General features: G+C 46.3%; 1 protein-coding gene across 1 annotated transcript; it reads left to right on the forward strand.

Moving 5' to 3' along the window:
• Positions 1-17,375: 17,375 nt before the first annotated feature.
• Positions 17,376-17,639, forward strand: LOC310878529 (ubiquitin-like protein NEDD8; the record flags this gene model as incomplete). Its single annotated transcript, XM_083792859.1, has 1 exon — positions 17,376-17,639. The coding sequence occupies one exon, from the start codon at positions 17,376-17,378 to the stop codon at positions 17,637-17,639; it is 264 nt and encodes an 87-aa protein (XP_083648985.1).
• Between the last annotated feature and the right edge of the window lie 3,806 nt (positions 17,640-21,445).

The following is a 21,445-nucleotide window of genomic DNA, read 5'->3' on the forward strand; positions in this document are numbered from 1 at the left end:
CCCAATTAGTTTCACACTCTTTCCATCGATTAAACGGGGGAGCAAAAACATATTCATTTTGATGCACATCAGAGGGAACTCAGACACCTCATCAGGTGGTATTGATTACGGCCGTTCTCCCTTAGCGAGCCACGTGCCAATGACCTCCATCATTAGCCCATTCTGGGCGGGAACCCCTTTTTGGCGTTAGCATTATGCTATGCTTTAGCTATTGAAAAATAGCAGATCTACAAGCTCATAGCGCGCCACCGAGTGGCGCGCTACGAGCTTGTAGGTCTGCTATTTTTTGAAAAATCGATGAACAACTGACACAGAAACATAGCTTTTGCAGAAAACTGTCATGATGTAGAAGACATTTTTAGAATCTGATCTCAGGTCAGAATGAAAACTGTCAGGATGTAGAAGACATTTTTAGAATCTGATCTCAGGTCAGAATGAAAACTGTCAGGATGTAGAAGACATTTGTATAGAATCTGATCTCAGGTCTGATTGGGTTAGGCCCCATGGTGCTGCCTTGTGGTCTCCAGACAGGAGGCCGACCCCCCCCACCCCCTTTTATACTTTATACTGGAGTATTTACAGTGTTCGGTACTTTTACTTCTTCTCCACTACGTCTCAGAGGCAAATATTGTACTTTTTTACTCAATTATTTGAAAACTTAAGTTACTGTAGTCAACTTCGTTGTAGTTTTTGATTATTATTACTAAACATGCATGCAGTAATATAACCACTTCAGCCCCATATACATTTATATATATACACACACATATACATACATATACATACACACATATACATTATTATTACTAAACATGCATGCAGTAATATAACCACTTCAGCCCCATATACATTTCGGCCCAAAATGTACTTTAACTTTTGGTACATTTTGGATGAAATGTATGAGCAAGATTGCCAATACTTTTTTTTTTTGCGTTGATACTTTTACTGAAGTACTGTAGAAATGCGAATACTTTTTCCACCACTGCCCACCCACACACACACACACACGCACACACACACACACACACACACACGCACACACACACACACACACACACACACACACACACACACACACACACACGCACACACACACACACACACACACGCACACACGCACACACACACAGCACCCCCACCTACTTCCCTCATCATCTCCATCAGCCATCCCTCTCTCTCTTCCTCCTCCCTCCCTCCCTCGGTCGCATCAACCTTCATTCGTACCTTCACCTCGCCTCTCACTCCATCCCTGTCCTCCTCCTTCTCTCTACCTCCCCCCGTCCCCCCCGTCTCCTCCTCCCCTCCCCTGCAGTAATCAGATCATGGCGACCCCCTGTTGGTGTTAATGGAGGTGAGAATCAGCCCTGGGTGTCAGGATGCATCTCCTCTCTCAGGTGTTGGCCCGCTCGGTAATGAGGACGGGCACTGTCAGAGCCACCTCCTGCTGTGGCAGACACACAGGAGGGCGTAATGAGCAGAGCGTAGACAATAAGAGGAATGAAAAAAGAATAAAACTACTGCTGCTTGGCCCCACCTGTTAACCCATTCTGACCTGGGAATGATTCCGCAAATGTCTTCTAAAATCCTGACTGTTTTCTTGAAAAAGCTGTTTTTCTATGTCAGCCGTTCTCAAACACTTTCATGTCACTTTTCACGATTCTTCAAAAATAGCAGACCTACAAGCTCGTAGCGTGCCACTCGATGGCGCGCTATGAGCTTGTAGATCTGCTATTTTTCAATAGCTAAAGCATAACATAATGCTAACACCAAAAGGGGTTCCCGCTCCAAAATGGGTTAACGGTATGAGCTCAGGGCATGCAGGACGCTCTACGCATGGGCTGAGCCGCTAGAAGCCTCCGAGCCCCCCCCCCCCCCGCTACGCCATCCTCCACCTGAGCGTGACATGATTGAGTGCAAGGCGCCGTATACGTGTGCTGTACTGTACATTTTCCTTGCAAATGTTATGCACTCAAATGTCCAGTGGCATTTCTTAATGAAGGTTGAGGATTGAATTGATTCAACAGGGCTCGTCAAAAGTGTCAAGTTCTCTCCATTTCAAGTCAGTGAGGAAAGGTGCCTTATGTCCCAGACAGTGTCCCATCTAATGCATCGTTATACATACTGGTAGAGTCGCACACACAAAATAGCAGATCTTTACAAGTTCCCAATTCATTGCAGTGTGGCATGTTGTGAGTTTGTAGATCTGCTGTAAGAGGGTCTGCATAAAGAATAGACAGTGTCTGCACTATACCAGCATTATACTGTATCACACAATTTAATGAGAAACTCGAGCGTTATTGACTTGTAGGCTTAACTGATCACCGAGAGGCAGTATACATTAGGCCACAGAGATACTTCCACCATCTTCTTTCACATACATATTTAACTTTAACTTCATAATGGAAGTCAATGCGGCTCTCTGATCAGGCTGAAACCTTCATGCCCACAGGCTGGAACATGAAGGCTCTGATCAGGCTGAAACCTTCACGCCCACAGGCTGGAACATGAAGGCTCTGATCAGGCTGAAACCTTCATGCCCACAGGCTGGAACATGAAGGCTCTGATCAGGCTGAAACCTTCATGCCCACAGGCTGGAACATGAAGGCTCTGATCAGGCTGAAACCTTCATGCCCACAGGCTGGAACATGAAGGCTCTGATCAGGCTGAAACCTTCATGCCCACAGGCTGGAACATGAAGGCTCTGATCAGGCTGAAACCTTCATGCCCACAGGCTGGAACATGAAGGCTCTGATCAGGCTGAAACCTTCATGCCCACAGGCTGGAACATGAAGGCTCTGATCAGGCTGAAACCTTCATGCCCACAGGCTGGAACATGAAGGCTCTGATCAGGCTGAAACCTTCATGCCCACAGGCTGGAACATGAAGGCTCTGATCAGGCTGAAACCTTCATGCCCACAGGCTGGAACATGAAGGCTCTGATCAGGCTGAAACCTTCATGCCCACAGGCTGGAACATGAAGGCTCTGATCAGGCTGAAACCTTCATGCCCACAGGCTGGAACATGAAGGCTCTGATCAGGCTGAAACCTTCACGCCCACAGGCTGGAACATGAAGGCTCTGATCAGGCTGAAACCTTCATGCCCACAGGCTGGAACATGAAGGCTCTGATCAGGCTGAAACCTTCATGCCCACAGGCTGGAACATGAAGGCTCTGATCAGGCTGAAACCTTCATGCCCACAGGCTGGAACATGAAGGCTCTGATCAGGCTGAAACCTTCACGCCCACAGGCTGGAACATGAAGGCTCTGATCAGGCTGAAACCTTCACGCCCACAGGCTGGAACATGAAGACTCTGATCAGGCTGAAACCTTCACGCCCACAGGCTGGAACATGAAGACTCTGATCAGGCTGAAACCTTCACGCCCACAGGCTGGAACATGAAGACTCTGATCAGGCTGAAACCTTCATGCCCACAGGCTGGAACATGAAGGCTCTGATCAGGCTGAAACCTTCATGCCCACAGGCTGGAACGTGAAGGCTGAGATCCACATCAGAGTCACACATTTGGATCCACATCATTTGTTTTTTTAGGGGCGCTATAGCCCCTCCTATGCCCAGCTTTCCGGGTTTGTGCATGTGAACACAAATATTGGCTTGTGATTGGCTGATCACCCCACAGCGATGACTTGATTGGCTGAGCAAAGTGTACATATTGAAGCTATAAAAGTGAGTGCAGAAAAGTGAAGACGGAAAAAGTGAGGACGCAAATTGTGATTGGCCAGAATGAGCTGATGCATGATGATAATCACGCCCCTCACTTCACACAGGTGTGATTTTTGATTAGGCTTGTCAGGCTTAATTAATACAGACTAGCCTTTACCCGTTGTGAGATATTGCCCCCGTTTTTTTATTTTTTATTCACTAATAAATTCATTATTAATTTATAAGTTCTTAAATTGAAAAAAGGGCTTCGTTAAGACCTCCATATTATTATGGTCAATGCCTGTGTGAAAAGTGGGAGTGATTGGTGCAGGCGGTGAGGAGATACGACAGTCAAAGTGACACACAGACAGAAAGACAGACAGACAGACATTGTCAGAATTATAGTATGATAGTATGATGATTATAGTATGATGATGAAATCCACAGGCGCTTTGGTCGCAGTATACAGTTACGATCATCCAATATGGAGGGATGGGATGGCAACTCAACTCCATGGCTGTATTTTTTATGGCATGGCTCTGTAAGAGGCTATATTATAGCCTCTTATACGGAGAGTTCGGGGCTAATCTCACAAACCGACTTTGTATGCACACTGCTAGCAGTAGCAGGCCATATTTTCTGAAATATTTAACGGTATAATGGAAGTCAATACGGGGGTCGGATCAGGCTGTAACCTTGCCAAACATTATATCACAGCTGGGTCAGCTGGCCCGGAGCCACATCGGAGCCATGCCGTTCCCATGTGGGTCCCGAGCTCCACATGATTGGATTCCTTTTTATGTGATTCTTATATTCACATAAGAATCAGTGCTTTGATCTGCGCACGTGTTCCATAATTACAAGTAGATGCACCTCTCCATCTAAATAAATGTCTTTAGCATGTTGGAAAAGCACAGCCAGCAGCAGCGCTGGTCAATACTGGCAGACGGATCAATATCTGAATGGATCCGTTCATTCTTCAACTAATGCATGCTGGTCTTTACACGCTGCTGGAGAGAGAGGGAGGCGTAGGGACATAAAAATAGAGTGACCTATAATACCAGCTGTGTGTTACACTTGTATACGGCTATGAAATTAAGCCTACAAGTCAATAAAGCTCAGATTTAAAGGGTCTCATTAAATCGTGTGATACGCTGCTCTAGTGCTAGACACTGTTGTCATGCATTGTTTATTCTTTAATCATAAATTGCATCTAATATTTATGTCTCTGCGTGTGTAGCCTGTATATTTCCCACTATACATGAAAAGCCCCCCAAGCCAGTTCTCAAGTTCGACTGCATAATATGAAACGTAGTTTTTCCCTCTCCCTCGTTCTCTCTCTCTCTCTCTCTCTCTCTCTCTCTCTCTCTCTCTCTCTCTCTCTCTCTCTCTCTGTGTCTCTCTCTCTCTGTGTCTCTCTCCCTCTCTCATGGATTACTGACCTATTGCTCGTAAACATCATACTGGGCCCTGAGCTTGTTGATGTGTGAAAAAAAAAAAAAAAAACTTTCAACAAAAAGCTTCTTGAGACCTCTTTAGTTTGCATTTCGCTATACTACCTTTTGATGGGAACCGCATAAATTATGCATGGGCTGCGCATTAGGGCTGAATTTAAACCCCCAATGTTATACACCAGTGCCTGAAGATATCTGAACACACAATCAATACCTCCATCAGCGGGGGAGACTTTCCGAGAGGCCCACACGGTCCTTCTTTGAAGCCGCGCCTGACAAGTTAAACCCGGTCCGGTTTCGTTGTGCACTAATGGCCACCCTCTCAGGGAGATATGACGTGTCACGTCTGTTTCATTCTCATTTTTTTTATTTTCACGCGGCACACATTGTATGATATAGTGGCATTTACTGGGTTCAGCCACAGACCCGAGTCCTACCTTAACCCATTTTGACCCCGGGAATACGATTCTGCAAATGTCTTCTATAAATCCTGACTGTTTTCTTTTAAAAAGCTATGTTTTTCTATGTCAGTCGTTCTCAAAACACTTTCATGTCACTTTTCACGATTCTTCAAAAATAGCAGACCTATACAAGCTCGTAGCGCGCCACTCGGTGGCGCGCTATGAGCTTGTAGACCTGCTATTTTTCAATAGCTAAAGCATAGCGTAAGGCTAACACCAAAAGGGGTTCTCACTTCCCGTCCAGAATGAGTTAAACTGTGCACATGGACCCTAAAAGGTCCATTTGGTTATAATAGTGTTGTATCAACACAGTGGACTTTTACAGTGTAGAGAGAGAGAGAGTGTGCACTGTTACAGAAAGGAAGAAGGTGGGGATTCCTTGTCTTTGAACACAGCATCAGCTCAACAGAGCATAGATAGATACAAGATCCCTTCCAGCCCGGAAAGGCTTTGGAAAGGGATGACGGTTCAGGGTCAGTGTAAAACTCACTGTGAATTATTATTCAGCTCAACTGTGAATTCTTTCAATTCAGATTTTTTTTTTTCTTTTTTTTTTGCTCTTCGTTTTATTTTGTTTTGTTTAGTTTTTTCCTTATTTCTTTCATTTAAAAAAAAATGGGCTCAAATTTACCCTTTGGCGCTTTTTTCTCTGAGAGGAAGCGCGGAGTTAAAGATTTGGAACATTGGTGCTAATGAAGCAAGCCGCCCTCTTTTAATTCATTTTGTGCGGGAACCCCTTTTGGTGTTATAGCATTACGTTATGCTTTATAGCTATTGAAAAATAGCAGACCTACAAGCTCGTAGCGCGCCACCGAGTGGCGCGCTACGAGCTTGTAGGTCTGCTATTTTTTTATTTATCGAAGAACGACTGACATAGAAACATAGGCTTTTTTTCAGAAAACTGTCAGGATGTATAGGAGACATTTTTATAGAATCTGATCTCAGGTCAGAATGGGTTAATTCCTCGAACAAGTCATTGATCAATTAGCAACACGGCTTCGTCTGCGTCCCTCTGTGTCTCATTTAGAGGCCTCTTTGATTGATAGCGTGATTCCAACCAACAACAAAAAGCCGTTCCCCCCCGAGAAGGGAGCCAAGGCTTTTCCCAACACAGGCCAAGAAAGAAACATGAAAGCTTTTTTTTGTGTTGTTTTTTTTTTTTTTTTTCTCTCTCTCTCTCCCATCCAACTTCTATCTCCTGTTCTGTTTTTTCTTCATGGACGTATAAGGTACTATAGTTGGTCACATCTGCAGGGGAGGGAACTCATGTGGTGCAACTCAGAAGCAATCTACTTGCAGTGTGTGTGTGTGTGTGTGTGTGTGTGTGTGTGTGTGTGTGTGTGTGTGTGTGTGTGTGTGTGTGTGTGTGTGTGTGTGTGTGTGTGTGTGTGTGTGTGTGTGTGTGTGTGTGTGTGTGTGTGTGTGTGTGTGTGTGTGTGTGTGAGAGACAGAATGGAATCAAGAGCGTGGAGAATCACCGTGATCTGCTTCTCTCTCTTGCAGGTCCAACTTCTCTGCCTAGCTGCTTGATGTGTTTGTGTGCGTGCGTGCATGCTTGGCGTGCGTGTGTACTGTGTGTGTGTGTGTGTGTGCGTGCGTGTCTACTTGCATGTGGTCGTAATTTAGTTTAACCGCTATACTACACCCTATACTTGATTGAGCGGCTGGGATCCCCCAGGGTTCTGTGTTTAGTACTCACCTCCTTCTTTCCCTCTACACCAAATGGCTTCGCTGCAAACAGTGACTCTACAGGCTCGCTATAATGCCACACATTGTGAGGGCTTAGATTGGCAATTTTCACAGGAATGTCTCCCCCGGAACAGGGATGTCAGGGTTCAGGCATTGAAGTGTGTCTGTTACAGTGTGTGTGTGTGTGTGTGTGTGTGTGTGTGTGTGTGTGTGTGTGTGTGTGTGTGTGTGTGTGTGTGTGTGTCTGAGCAGAGGCACGGATAACAAACAGTCCAGTTCCATTGAAAACACATACAAAGGAGAAGATGCTCCACACAGTGCCAAGGTTTACCTGGGTCCTTCAGGACAAAAATCAATACATTAATCCAACCCAGCCAGAGGGTGGACTATAAGGGCCCCAATAACTAAACTACTAGGTAATACAAAGGAGACAATTTAGAAGAATTCTGGGAATGAAACACCCAGACCCAGTCAAGGCTGAACTACACATGCTATCCATCAAACTGGGATTCAACTCGAGCAGCGCACACATGCGCACGCATGTACACAGCCACACACGCACGCACACACACAGCACACACACACACACACACACACACACACACACACACACACACACACACACACACAAGCGCCTATAAGACAGGTTTCTTTCTCGGATAGCTCGGTTGGTTATTAAAGAACCAAGCCCCCAGTTTCTATTAGACGTCCAAACCGCTGTTACACCATTGCTCTTGAAGGTGAACATCCTGCTTGCGACGTCTTTCTGCACCCACTGTTGCCACACGGAAGCCAATATGTCTGATTGCTATCCCGTCGTAGCGGTGTAGCTCCAAAGCCATCACGTATAGCGGTGTAGCTCCAAAGCTATCACGTATAGCGGTGTAGCTCCAAAGCTATCCCGCCGTAGCGGTGTAGCTCCAAAGCTATCCCGTCGTAGCGGTGTAGCTCCAAAGCTATCCCGCCGTAGCGGTGTACAGCTCCACGTCGTAGCACTATACGGTAGCTCCGAAGCCAAATGTAGAGCACGTATTTCCGGGGCCCGGGACGCGGACAGCAGCACATCGATCATCTTCACCCGGTCCCCCTCCCCGGTGCAACGCAGTCCCTCTGTATAGCTATCAGCCTATCACAGGCTGCTACCGGATGTCGCTTGGCGGCATTATTGTCCCGGTGTCTCAATTCCTGCGGCCTGAGACAGAGCCACCAAGGACGTCCCCTCCCCTCTCCTCCCTCCCTCCCTCCCTCCCCGTCTGCTGGCTAGACGATGATCTCTGTCACGACGGCATGATGCAAGAGTTTGACAGAGCAGCTTGGGGGCCATGTTAAAAACGTGCCACCCCCCCCCCCCCCTGCCCCCCATTGGCCACCTCTCAGCACCTCCGTCTCCAGCGCAGCCGAAGCATCAGGGAGTATAGGACAGCTTGCCTGAGGAAGCAATTGGTGCTTCTTGGATTGGAACCCACCGTCTGTGGCAGTTGCTGGGCAGTTTTATTTTTTTATTTTTTCAAATAAATGCACATGCGTGCGTGTGCACATGCGTGTGTGTCTGTGTGTCTGTGTGTCTGTGTGTGTGTGTGTGTGTGTGTGTGTGTGTGTGTGTGTGTGTGTGTGTGTGTGTGTGTGTGTGTGTGTGTGTGTGTGTGTGTGCACATGCGTGCATACGTCTGTGCGTTTCCCCAAAGAGCAACTGATTACTGATGACAGACTGCGAGGCTGTCAAATTCTCGCTTTATTCCTTTTCCTCTTATACCTCGTGTGTCTCAAAGATAAAGGTTAGGTTTAACACTTGTGTTTGTGTGTATCGTCAACACCTTTATGTTCCAGTGAATCTTATATTGGCCAATAAGCACACCGTGGGTGAACTTGTTTTGTTGAGGCGACTTCAGGAGTTTCGGGTGAAATTCCTCACTTATATCTCGTCTCGTCCTGTCCTGACCTCTCCGTGGGATTCACATTTCAGTCCATCTAAACAGTATTGACCACACGGAGCACCCGCTGACAAACACACAACGGACTGCAGTCAGAAGGAAGAGGTTTGCGAGCCTTGCTTTTCTCTCTTAACAACCATCGCCACGGAGACCGTGAAGTGAAACAGTCAAGTAACTGTCAGCTGAGACAGTGGAGCGAGGAGAGAGAGAGAGAGAGAGAGAGAGAAGGAGAGAGAGAGAGAGAGAGAGAGAGAGAGAGAGAGAAGGAGAGAGGGTATATATAAACAGACTCCCTGTAACAAGTTTGTTTTCTGAAGGTGTCAGCTTCCAGGGCCGAGTTACAAGTTTAGGGTTATCTGTGAGGTCTGTCCTGTTTGGCTTGGCCCGCGCCGAGGGCCGCGGCAATAAATTGCACACAGTGCTATGAACCGTTAATTAGGCTGGCAAATGGAGCTTGTAATTTGGCAGAGGCAAAACCCACAGCGCTTTGAATCAGCACACACACACACACACACACACACACACTGCTACAGCGGCTGAAGGAAATCTCCAAACGCTCTGATGAGCCTCTGAGCAAAGTAAAGTGTGTGAGCGCGCGTGTTTCATTGTGAATGCGCGTGTTTCATTGTGTGTGTGTGTGTGTGTTTCTTTGTGTGTGTATGTGTGTTTCTTTGTGCGTGTGTGCGTGCGTGCCTGCATGCGTATCTTTTCTGAGCTTCTGAAAGCTTCCCTGGCAGCTGCTAATCTTCCAGCCAAAGCAAGGCAGTCTTTCACCTGGCACTCCCCGTGTGTCTGTCTGTCTGTCCCCGCGTGTCTGTCTCCGAGGGGATGGAAGCCAAATGGGCTCCTTTATGGGGAGCGGGGCCGCTCGGAATGGCTGGACAATCGAGCGTGGCGGAGCGTTGAGACAACTCGGAGGAGCCTTGATTTACTTTCATCTGCATAAAATCAGGGGCCTATTTGATCGCTGGGCTCGTGTTCTCTCTCTCTGTGCAGCATGAATGGACTGCAGACTGAGAGGGAAGAGGGAGAGACAGACAGACAGAGAGAGAGAGTGAGAGAGAGAGTGAGAGACAGACATACAGACAGACAGACAGACAGACAGACAGACAGAGAGAGAGTGAGAGACAGACATACAGAGAGACAGACAGACAGACAGACAGACAGACAGACAGACAGACAGACAGACAGACAGACAGACAGACAGACAGACAGAGAGAGAGAGAGTGATGTCGAGCGAAGTGGAAAGCAGGGAGAGAAGAGTGAACAAAGCAATGAGGGGATAGAATAGATCTGTCCAAATGCAGACATGTAGTCGTGCTCTGCCCATCACTGTGGCCTTCGGATACTCTCTGAATGCAACCGAGAGGTTAGCATGGTGGTGGGACACGCTGCTGAGAGCCCAGCCGAGGGCAAAGGAGCTGTAGAGCACGCACACACACACACACACACACACACACACACACACACACACACACACACAGAGTCGGTGTGCCATGGGAACCCACAACGGTAGTACAGGATCAATTACCGGCTGGTTGCTGGAGGGGTCGTGCTGCTCCTAGTGTCCAGGGAGGGAGAGGTCGATCAATGCTGACTGCAGCTCGGGGTCCAACATACCAAGAAGCACACACTATACAGCGCTATAGCAACAGGACTCATACCGGCTACCTACACACCACTTATATGTTGGGGATTGTTGTGGTTTTCGTCATGACACACACACACACACACACACACACACACACACACACACACACAGCACAGTGCCTTAAAAAAGTGTGACCACCTACACACGTAACAACACAGTGTGCAGTGTGTTTCTCTTCTATAAAGAAAACGGAGCAGACGAAACGGGCCATGTGAACTGACCACCCAGAGCCATACATACATACAGTACATACGTACTCTTACACTGAACCGTACATATACTGAATTCTCCAGTGTCTGTAGAGAAAGAATGATTCTCTCTCTCTGATTATCTGTGAGCAGGACAGGCAGCAAGCGAAACGGGCCCAGAGACCGAGTACAAATGGAATCATTAGAGCCACTAGCTAATGACACCATACTTTGTCTTTCTCCACTTTGCCTCAGGCCCTCTATTTCCACACATAACTCCAAAGGTATACGGGAAGGGAAGCACAAGCTGGTGAAAATAAGACAGCGCAAGACAAAAGGAGCAGGAGAGAGTGACCCAGAAAGCCAGTCCCTCACCACTCACCAGTAATTTGATAGAACACACACCTACTCACTCTCTCTCTCTATCTCTCACACACACACACACACTCACTCACACACACACACGCACGCACACACACACACACACACACACACACACGTTGGGCTGACTGGTTGATATGAATCTGGGGAGGGGCTCGAGTCGGGAGGGGGACGTTGTTAACGGTGATTTATACTTAGTTGCGTGCACCGAAAATAGCCAATCTACAAGTCCATAACGCGTCACAGTGACAGTGACACGTTGTAAATCGTCTGCTGTAGACCCAGTATAGCTAATATACAAATCAGACATTGCCCTGTTGCACCTGGACAGCCTCAGCATGTCTCTATAGCGGAGCGGAGCTCACAGAGACAGGGTCGAGCACCGCTAAATGGTGACATGTAAATATTCCAGCCCGGTGGGTCAAGTTGGACTGTCTCGATGCCTCATCATGGCCTCTCGCTCTATAGCCATGAAACAGAGAGGAAAAAGAAAACATGGTTGGGCAGCGGTGGCCGAACGGTTTGCGGAGCGGTCTTTATACCGGAAAGGTCGCCAGTTCGCATCCCCGGACCGGCACGTTAAAATGACCACCGCTGAAGTGCCCTTGAGCAAGGCATTGAACCCCTACCATGAAATGTTCTATGAGCAGGGCGTGGCTGTAAACAAGTCCTTGGCTTTAGTCCACTTCCCTGGGTAAACAAAGAACTTTGCTTTGCTTTGTAGTCCATGGTGGGGTGTATATAACCTACACAAAGACTGCTACGCACATTGGGAGGGGAAAAAAAAAGTTGAAACACTCCACTTTTCTCTTTATTATTTCAGAATGTATTTAATATGTTTATTCATGTGTTTATTGATTTATAGTTTTGGACCCCAGTTTTATAACATCAGCAGAACATTCCTGCAGCGGGGGAATGACACCTTTGTTAGCAACCATCAGGGCAATTACCTTCTAACGGCGCCACTGAGCTGCTGCCGCTGTCACACTTCACGGCGGGCGCTCGGGTTATTCCTCTCCAAATCGCCCCCACAACCGCTCCTCCATTTACATGTAAAGACCTTTCCCTATAGGATATCCTTGTCGTCGACTCTCTCCCTGCCTTTTCCCCACTCACCATATTTCAAACGGCCTCCATTCACTCCCTTTAATTGGAGTATGTGAGTTTTGTCACCATCTCATTAATGGCCAAGTCTCTTTTCCAGCGCGCTCAGGCAGTTCCGCTCCGGTGGCCACATCTGCCTGCATTCAGCCGTACAACTGCAGAGGTGTCAGACGCTCGCAGACGCGCCCGCACGCACGCACACACGCGCGCCCGCCGCACAAGCTTTATTCCTGCGAGCTCGCCTCGCACACACACACACACACACACACACACACACACACGGTATTGTCACTTTGGCCATTAACCCATTCTGACCTGAAATCAGATTCTATAAACGTCTTCTACATCCTGACAGTTTTCTGATAAAGCTATGTTTCTACGTCAGTCGTTCTTCGATTTTTCAAAAATGGCAGACCTACAAGCTCGTATCGCGCCACTCGGTGGCGCGATATGAGCTTGTAGATCTGCTATTTTTCAATAGCTAAAGCACGACATGATGCCAACACCAAAATGGGTGCCCGTTCAGAATGGGTTAAAAGCGAAGCTGGGCCGATTATGATCCCATTCAGGGAGAGAATGGCTCCGTGGAGGTGAATGATGGCGCATCATAAGGTGGACGGTACAGCAGGAGAGGGTTGCAGGGAGACAGAGGGAGGTGGAAGGAGGTGCGCAGATAGAATTGTTAATGAATGGTGCGAGTGGTTATGTGTGTTCTGACTCGCTAAGCAGCACCGAGGAGAGGAGACGGAAGGTCTGTCCTAGCCGCGAGCCTCCTCCATACAACGTGTCGGGTAATGAGAAGCCTGCATGTCTGAGGGCCAGTGGATGCATGCAGAGAGAGAGTCAGGGTTGAGCCACACGAACATACACTGGAAATATATATATATATATACGCATCTCTTTTCCATCTTATATCTTCCTCCTCCCATAATGATCCAGGTAGATACTGTATAGTGACTCAAGCCACCGATTTTTATAGATTGTCAGTGAATCAAAATGTATTCTTTCCAGTGTGTTTTTGCTATAGGCTGTCATGGTGCCTGGTAAATACTGTAAATACGGTAAATACTGGTGCAACCACTCCAAGGAACAGCAATGTCCGTGTTCACCTATGTGTTGGTTAATGTGTTGGTTAACCTATGTGACTATGAGTACCAGTAGGGGCAAAAGTGGCGCTGTTGTGCCAGAAACACAGAGAGAGAGAGAGAGATATAGTGCTGCACTGTTGCCTGCTAATGAGAGAGAGAGAGAGAGAGAGAGAGAAAGGGAGGGGGGGAGTTGCACCACTCAGTTCACACGGGTGTGATTATTTAGTTTAACTGTAGGTACGTACGTACGTATGTACACACGTCTGTACACATACGCACGTCTGTCCCTCCATCCCAATCAACATTATCTTGGAAACTACTGGCTGGAATGTCATGGAGTTGTCTTGCACCTCCATGCTCCGCAGAGAACTTTGGTGATGCCATCATGGCCGCTCATCTAGAGCCACTTAGGCCAATTGTTTTTTTGTTTTTACTGCACCTTTATGCTTCCCCAGAGGATGACCCCTAATGATTGTGTTGACCCCACGCCCTATTGCTGTAGCCTGAAAAACACACTATAACTACAGAGATACTGTGTACAGATTTGTGTGATGTTTGGACAAAATCTGTTGGGTTACTGTCACAAAGTGGCCTCTATGACAGGCCAATGTGGAAAAACGTAATGTTAACAGTATAGTGTGATCGCCTTAGTGATCCCACCACAATAGGGTAACAACAATACAATGTAATGTAAAACAGCAAAAAACAATGCCAGAATTAACAATGGTGGGATAGTGAAGTGTAAAAGGACATACAGTAACATGCATTCTATCACCGATAACAACACTATATGCTCTCTGGGAGAGACGGGATCCAAACATCACAGCACTTTCAGATAGAGCCAACAAAACCTTTTATGTGCTCGTATTTCAATAATGTAAATGTTTATTTTAACAGTTGATTGATGAATGGGCATATAGCTAAGTGTAGGGCAAGGCACAGTTTGCAGAACTCTTTTTGAATTTATGCCATAATAGTATATGTCAGTCACTCGTATATAAATATTTTTTTGACATGATTGCTTATTGTGACATGTTGTTTTGCCACTGTATGGTGTCGCTGCTGTGACAAAGTGATTTCCCTCTGGGTTCATATGAGCACAGGAACTGAGTGAGAGACAGCTTCCGCAGATCTGATTTTGCTCACTGGACGAAGTTATCAGTTCAGTCGTTCCATCGCAGGGATGCACATTACACAGTCACTGAGAGACTGTCTCCTTCACAGGGATGCATATTACACAGTCACTGAGAGACTGTCTCCTTCACAGGGATGCACATTACACAGTCACTGAGAGACTGTCTCCTTCACAGGGATGCACATTACACAGTCACTGAGAGACTGTCTCCTTCACAGGGATGCACATTACACAGTCACTGAGAGACTGTCTCCTTCACAGGGATGCACATTACACAGTCACTGAGAGACTGTCTCCTTCACAGGGATGCACATTACACAGTCACTGAGAGACTGTCTCCTTCACAGGGATGCACATTACACAGTCACTGAGAGACTGTCTCCTTCACAGGGATGCACATTACACAGTCACTGAGAGACTGTCTCCTTCACAGGGATGCACATTACACAGTCACTGAGAGACTGTCTCCTTCACAGGGATGTACATTACACAGTCACTGAGAGACTGTCTCCTTCACAGGGATGCACATTACACAGTCACTGAGAGACTGTCTCCTTCACAGGGATGCACATTACACAGTCACTGAGAGACTGTCTCCTTCACAGGGATGCACATTACACAGTCACTGAGAGACTGTCTCCTTCACAGGGATGCACATTACACAGTCACTGAGAGACTGTCTCCTTCACAGGGATGCACATTACACAGTCACTGAGAGACTGTCTCCTTCACAGGGATGCACATTACACAGTCACTGAGAGACGGAGTCTCCTTCGCTTCAACGAGATCACAGTTTCTTTCTGTAATTTTGTTCTCTGACTTTGTTGTCAGAAGGGATACAGGAACTTAAAGGACCACTTCACCACTTTTCAACTTCTCTTCCTATAATTGGTCCTACCTAACTCATAAAATACCACAATTTCTTCTGTCTTTGTCTCATAGGAAGGCTGTGGGAAGTTCAGAATCCCGTCCACCAGTGACATCATCGATGGAGAATCCAAGGTAATACAAACGGCAGGCTTTCTTTTCCTGAAAAGTTACAAGTTACAAGTTGAAGCCATCGTTCTCACGATAATAAAAATCTAAATATATTTTAAAACAAAAATCTGCCCAAAGCCCTCCTATGAGACACAGACTGAGTAGGAAAAAAAATGGTGGTGTTTTATCATAAACTTTCGGACCAATTATATGAAGAGATTTTGCAAAGTGGTGAAGTGGTCCTTTAACAGGGCCATTGGCTACTATTTCAGTCCAATGAGTTTTACTATTGTATAAGAGCAAAGAGCTCACCTGAAATTAACATCGATTTAGACATTTTTTTTTCTTCACCCAAAAGAATGAGTTCCTTGCAAACGACCCAGCACTAACACTACAGGATTCAACTCGCCAGATATTTCGCTTGCCTAACCCATTCTGACCTGAGATCAGATTCACACGAGGTTTCCACTGGACACACACTGGTCTGATTAACCCATTCTGACCTGAGATCAGATTCTAGAAATGTCAGTCGCTCTTCGATTTTTCAAAAAATAGCAGACCTACAAGCTCGTATCGCGCCACTCGGTGGCGCGATATGAGCTTGTAGATCTGCTATTTTTAAATAGCTAAAGCATAACATGATGCCGACACCAAAATGGGTGCCCGTTCAGAATGGGCTAATTATGTATGACGGCGTCTGCAATACATCGGCATGTGGCGTCTGCAATACATCGGCGAGTGACTTGGTCATGCCTCGGATCACGTCTCTGAACGGTTCACACATGACGATCAAAGCTCACTGGAGGGAGTGAGTGCCGATTTGACTCTGATCTGGGGCTTTTGTCAGCGATGTCCAAACACTGTCGGCCAGTGGAAAACCACGACCACGGTCATGTACGGTCTGAACTCTATATGCATTGAACACAGGCCCTGCGTGACATTGGCGCATTTTCCACAGATACAGTAAATCGCATAGCAGCAGTAACAGATGTTTTGTTCCCTTTACATCTTGACACCTGACACTTTCTGTTTCACTATTGGCTCTCACTGCAGTGGGACAGTTGAAGAATACACCTTCACAACTGATTGTTTTGTCCATTATTTTAAATTCAACATCATGAATCATACAGTACTGTACAATGGCCTCCCAAGTACTAGTTTCAACCTTTCCAGGCCCCCACCACCCAAAATAATCATATTTGAACTCAGTGGGGACCCCCACCCAGGAAAGGCATTGAGGCATTCGATATTATGTATTCTGTTCCACAGATACATAATATGAAAATAGCAGATCTACAGTACAAGCTTGTGAGCTATGAGTCATAGTCTATTTAATTTATTTTCTTTTGCCTTCTTTTTTTTAGGCATTAAAAGTCCTTAAATTGTCACTTTATTGTCATCTGGGGAACCCCCCAAACATCTTTTGGGGACCCCCCTGATCGTCCAGACCCACAGGTCGATAACCACTGTACCACAATACCAAATTCAGGACACACACGCGCACCAAGTGACGTCATTAGGCTTTGTGTTGTGTGTGACATCAGAGCAGAGCGGCCTCGGACTATATAAATAAGGTAATGTCGTGGGTCAACGTTCAGATAGAGAGATACAAAAGACGTATAGGTGCTTTTTGCTTCATGCTCCTAACTCAAGATGCTGATCAAAGTCAAGACGCTGACGGGGAAAGAAATAGAGATCGACATCGAGCCCACCGACAAGGTGGAGCGAATCAAGGAGAGGGTCGAGGAGAAGGAAGGAATCCCACCTCAGCAACAAAGACTCATCTACAGCGGGAAGCAGATGAACGATGACAAGACGGTAGCGGAGTACAAGATCCAGGGAGGCTCGGTGCTTCACCTTGTCCTGGCGCTACGAGGAGGCCTGGTCTTTCACAGTCCCATCGTACACGTCTACTAGTCAGCCAGCTGTGAACAAGGATGCAGGAAGCCCAGTCTGTCATTGTCCCACGACGTTACAGCACAGCCATGCTCCCAAAGACACTCTACGACACAAACACAACAAAACCTACAAAGTTGCATTAGGTGAGAGAATCTCCACCAGGCCAGTCAGTCTTGCCCAAATACGGACTTCCAGGGCTGCCGTCAAAGGTTCTGACGTCATAAACATGACGCAAGTATTGCCCAAATATGTCCCATACAGAATGGACTCCGATTACTTCCGACTGCCGCTATTCCAAAGCCTATACCGCTTGTGCTATGCCGACGACCCACTTCTGTGACGAAACGCTGAACTGCCTCTGGCCTACCAAGAACCAGGCCCGCTTTTAGTGACGCACGCGGAACTGCCTCCCGCCTAGAACAACTGCAGACACTTTTTTTTGCCGGATCAAGTACGGTTTTTGACCCTGACTGAAGCTCCGCCATCTCATGGCGCATGCTAGCCTGGGATGGCGGTTTGTCTGAGATTATTAACTCACAGCAAGACAGGGTGTGATCTTGGACTTAATGTGGCAGTCAGTCTATGACATCAGTCATCTACGATGTATCTAAGTACTCGATGTATCTAAGTATGTTTGGGCAAGGTTTCATCCCAATCCCACCACCATTGACCACACTAACCCTAAAGAAACAATATAAAACGTAATGTTTACATAAAAAATGTGGGGATAACTCCCATTAGTACTAGCTTGACCTGCTGGCACTACTTGTTCAACTGTACAACCTGCATGTACAGTATAAGCATATATATTGGGTCAAAGCAGGTGTATCAAGTTAGCTTGGTAACCAGTAGCTATTTTTATTATCATATAAAAAGGTTATGGAAAAAAAAGACTATTATTTACAGTCATCAACATATAGCAGATCATCATCAAAACTAAATCACATCCCTAAACCTAGTGTTCAGGTTGTTTATATTTAGTTTTCATTCTTGTCAGTATTTGCCAGTTTAAAATATATTTTACAAAATGACCTGGCCAACTTTCTAATCCTGTTTAACCCACCCATTTTGGGCGGGAACCCCTTTTGGTGTTAGCATTATGTTATGCTTTAGCTATTTTGGAAAAATCGAAGAACGACTGACATAGAAACATAGCTTTTTCAGAAAACTGTCAGGATGTAGAAGACATTTTTAGAATCTGATCTCAGGTCAAAATGGGTTAAATGCCTTATTCGTACCCTCCCAGCTACCTTGTCTTGCCCCAAAATACAGTTGTAATGTGTGTGCTTCTACCAACATGGAATTACACTGAAAAAATAAATAATAATGTTAAGTTAGAACTGATTATTGCAGTTTATAGTAAGCTAGTAATTAGTAGCGCGGGCAGCCAATTTCAGAATCTGATGCATGCTACAATGTTTTGTACATTAAATGTTTGCCGAACAGAAAATAAATAGGCCTACTGTATATACGATAAGATACAATAATTTGTATCTTGTTGTTTAACACACCCATATGCCAGCTTGCATACAGTATGCTTTTTTTTTCAACCTTCACCAATTAGGTACAGTAGGCTACACAACATGAACGACAGTAATTGGTTTCCAAAAGGGGGAGGGAGGGGAGGTCTATTATTTAGAAAAATCACACCCGTGTGAAGTGAGGGGCGCTCTTATCATCATATGTCATCATACATCATCTCATCACAATTTGCATCCTCACTTTCTGTCTTTAATGTCTAATAATTCCTCCCTGCATGTGGATCAAATCAAACGTCATGTGGTCAGTCGTCATGTCTGTCTATGATGACCAGCTCAGTGACCCCCCCCCCCCCCGAGACTGTGGCGTCAAGTAATACCAAAACATTAGAAGAATGTTTACCCAACGCCTCCCTGCTTGCACTCAGCCAGGCTTGTATTGGGGGTAAGTCCCTGTGACATACTAGCGCAGGGTTCCCCAATAGGCGGCCCCTCGGGCCATTTGCAATTTTTTTTTTTAAAGGTCAAAAAAAAATATTTTCTACATTTCTTTGGGCGGGGGGGGGGGGGGGGGGGGGTAGCCTGTGCATGTCAAACTGGGCATCCTTTTCAAATGGGGTCTTGCCCTGAAAATGAAGTGCATTGCATCAAGGCTTGTATTGGGGGTAAGTCCCTGTGACATACTATAGCGTCATGTCTAGGGGCTGTGTCACGGCCCGCCAGGCCAGCCCGTGCCCTAGTATAGACACAATGGTTGAAAGGGTTTAAAATGTTTATTTGTATTTATTGACACTGACGTTGCATTGGTCTGTTTGTCACCTGCCTCTCCTCTGCGGTGCTGGCACTCGTCTCTAGATTGGAGGGTGCCAAGTACTGTAGAGGAGGAGGAGGGGTGTTTGTTCCTGTGTGTATTATGTTTGGTCTTTATGTTAGGCCCTGTGAATTAATTGGGCCTTTCAAATGTGTTTGAGTGTATTCTGTATATTCCTCTAAAGTATAGTAGTGTGGCAGATTACTCATCGTAGGCCTTGGTTGGCTGTGTGGTTGAGTCAATTGATTGCCACTTGCTGATTGGGGGATGGTTTGCCCCACCTGTATAAAAGCAGGATTGCTGCAGGTGGAGGCAGTTCAGTATTACCTGAGGCTAGGAGAGACATCAGGGAGAGCTGCAGGCCAGGACCTCATCCAAGGTTAAATAGCCCGTAACAGTCTCTCGAGATCTGTTGTGTTTTTCTAAAAGTTTAGCCAGCAGGTGTATTTTGTTTCCTGCCAGCATTATCACAGGCTGTACTGCTACTGATCAGTGATCACATGTTTGGAACTTATACATGTCCAAGGGGCTGATTTAAAAAATATATATCAATGCCTCTGGTGATAAACACTCCCCACATTTGCATACATGTGCCCTGATTGGTGCCCCATTATTCTATACAGATGGATGTCTTCCTGCTTTCTTTGTCGCACCTCCAACAGTGTTGCCATGGTGGACTATGCATGGCAGGGGCGTCCTCTTCCTGAGCCAAGCCTAAGCCTGACCGCACACCAGAAAGGTAAGATTTGCTGCAGGGTCATCAGCTGGGGACCACAACTTAGAGGGCAGATAAATCCAATCACAAACGAGCAGGGCCAGACTAGGGCCACACGTCTCAGGAGCCTACTGTATATTTACTTATACTTGCTATGCCGTCAGCATTTCTGGGCAAGGTCTCAGCCCCGTTCGACTGGAATTGACTTATACAATATAAAATGGTCCTTTCCAGAAGAAAGATATTCACAATATATGGGGGCAAAGTGTGGGGAGTTGCACCCTGCAACTTACAGTGTGTACAAGGAAGTTGGCATTGATCAGGTCCAGCGGTTTGCGAGGTTAGCCCGACTGATCTAGCCTGGCATGGCCAGACTAATATCAGTCTGGAACGTCGGTGTGGAACATGTATTTCCAAGGTGTGGTTAACAGACTCCAATATCACAGCCAAAAAAGTCTCACTTTGAATTGTGGGCTCTGACTGGTCACCCCATCAAACCTGCAGGGTGAGTGAAATGTAATTAAAAGTAAAAAGAGTGCCAGACCAATCTTCCCAGGGATTGGTCTGGTTTCCAGGCTATGACTGATCAGCTGCATGGTTTGCGACGCTTTGGCTGCCTGCTCTGACTATACTTTATTATTTTTATGTCAATTTGGACAGACATGTTCCATATTCTCTGCATGATTTGTGTTCCCAGTCTGGCCCTGTACAAACATCACTGACACAACGAATTAAGGTTCCGCATCCGCTTTATGATTGATACCCCCACCCCCCCCTCCATTTCCATGTGATTTTTTTATATCCACAATGCCAAAATAAT

Source organism: Protomyctophum parallelum (assembly GCF_964188405.1).
Source record: "Protomyctophum parallelum genome assembly, chromosome: 20".
NCBI lineage: Eukaryota > Metazoa > Chordata > Actinopteri > Myctophiformes > Myctophidae > Protomyctophum > Protomyctophum parallelum.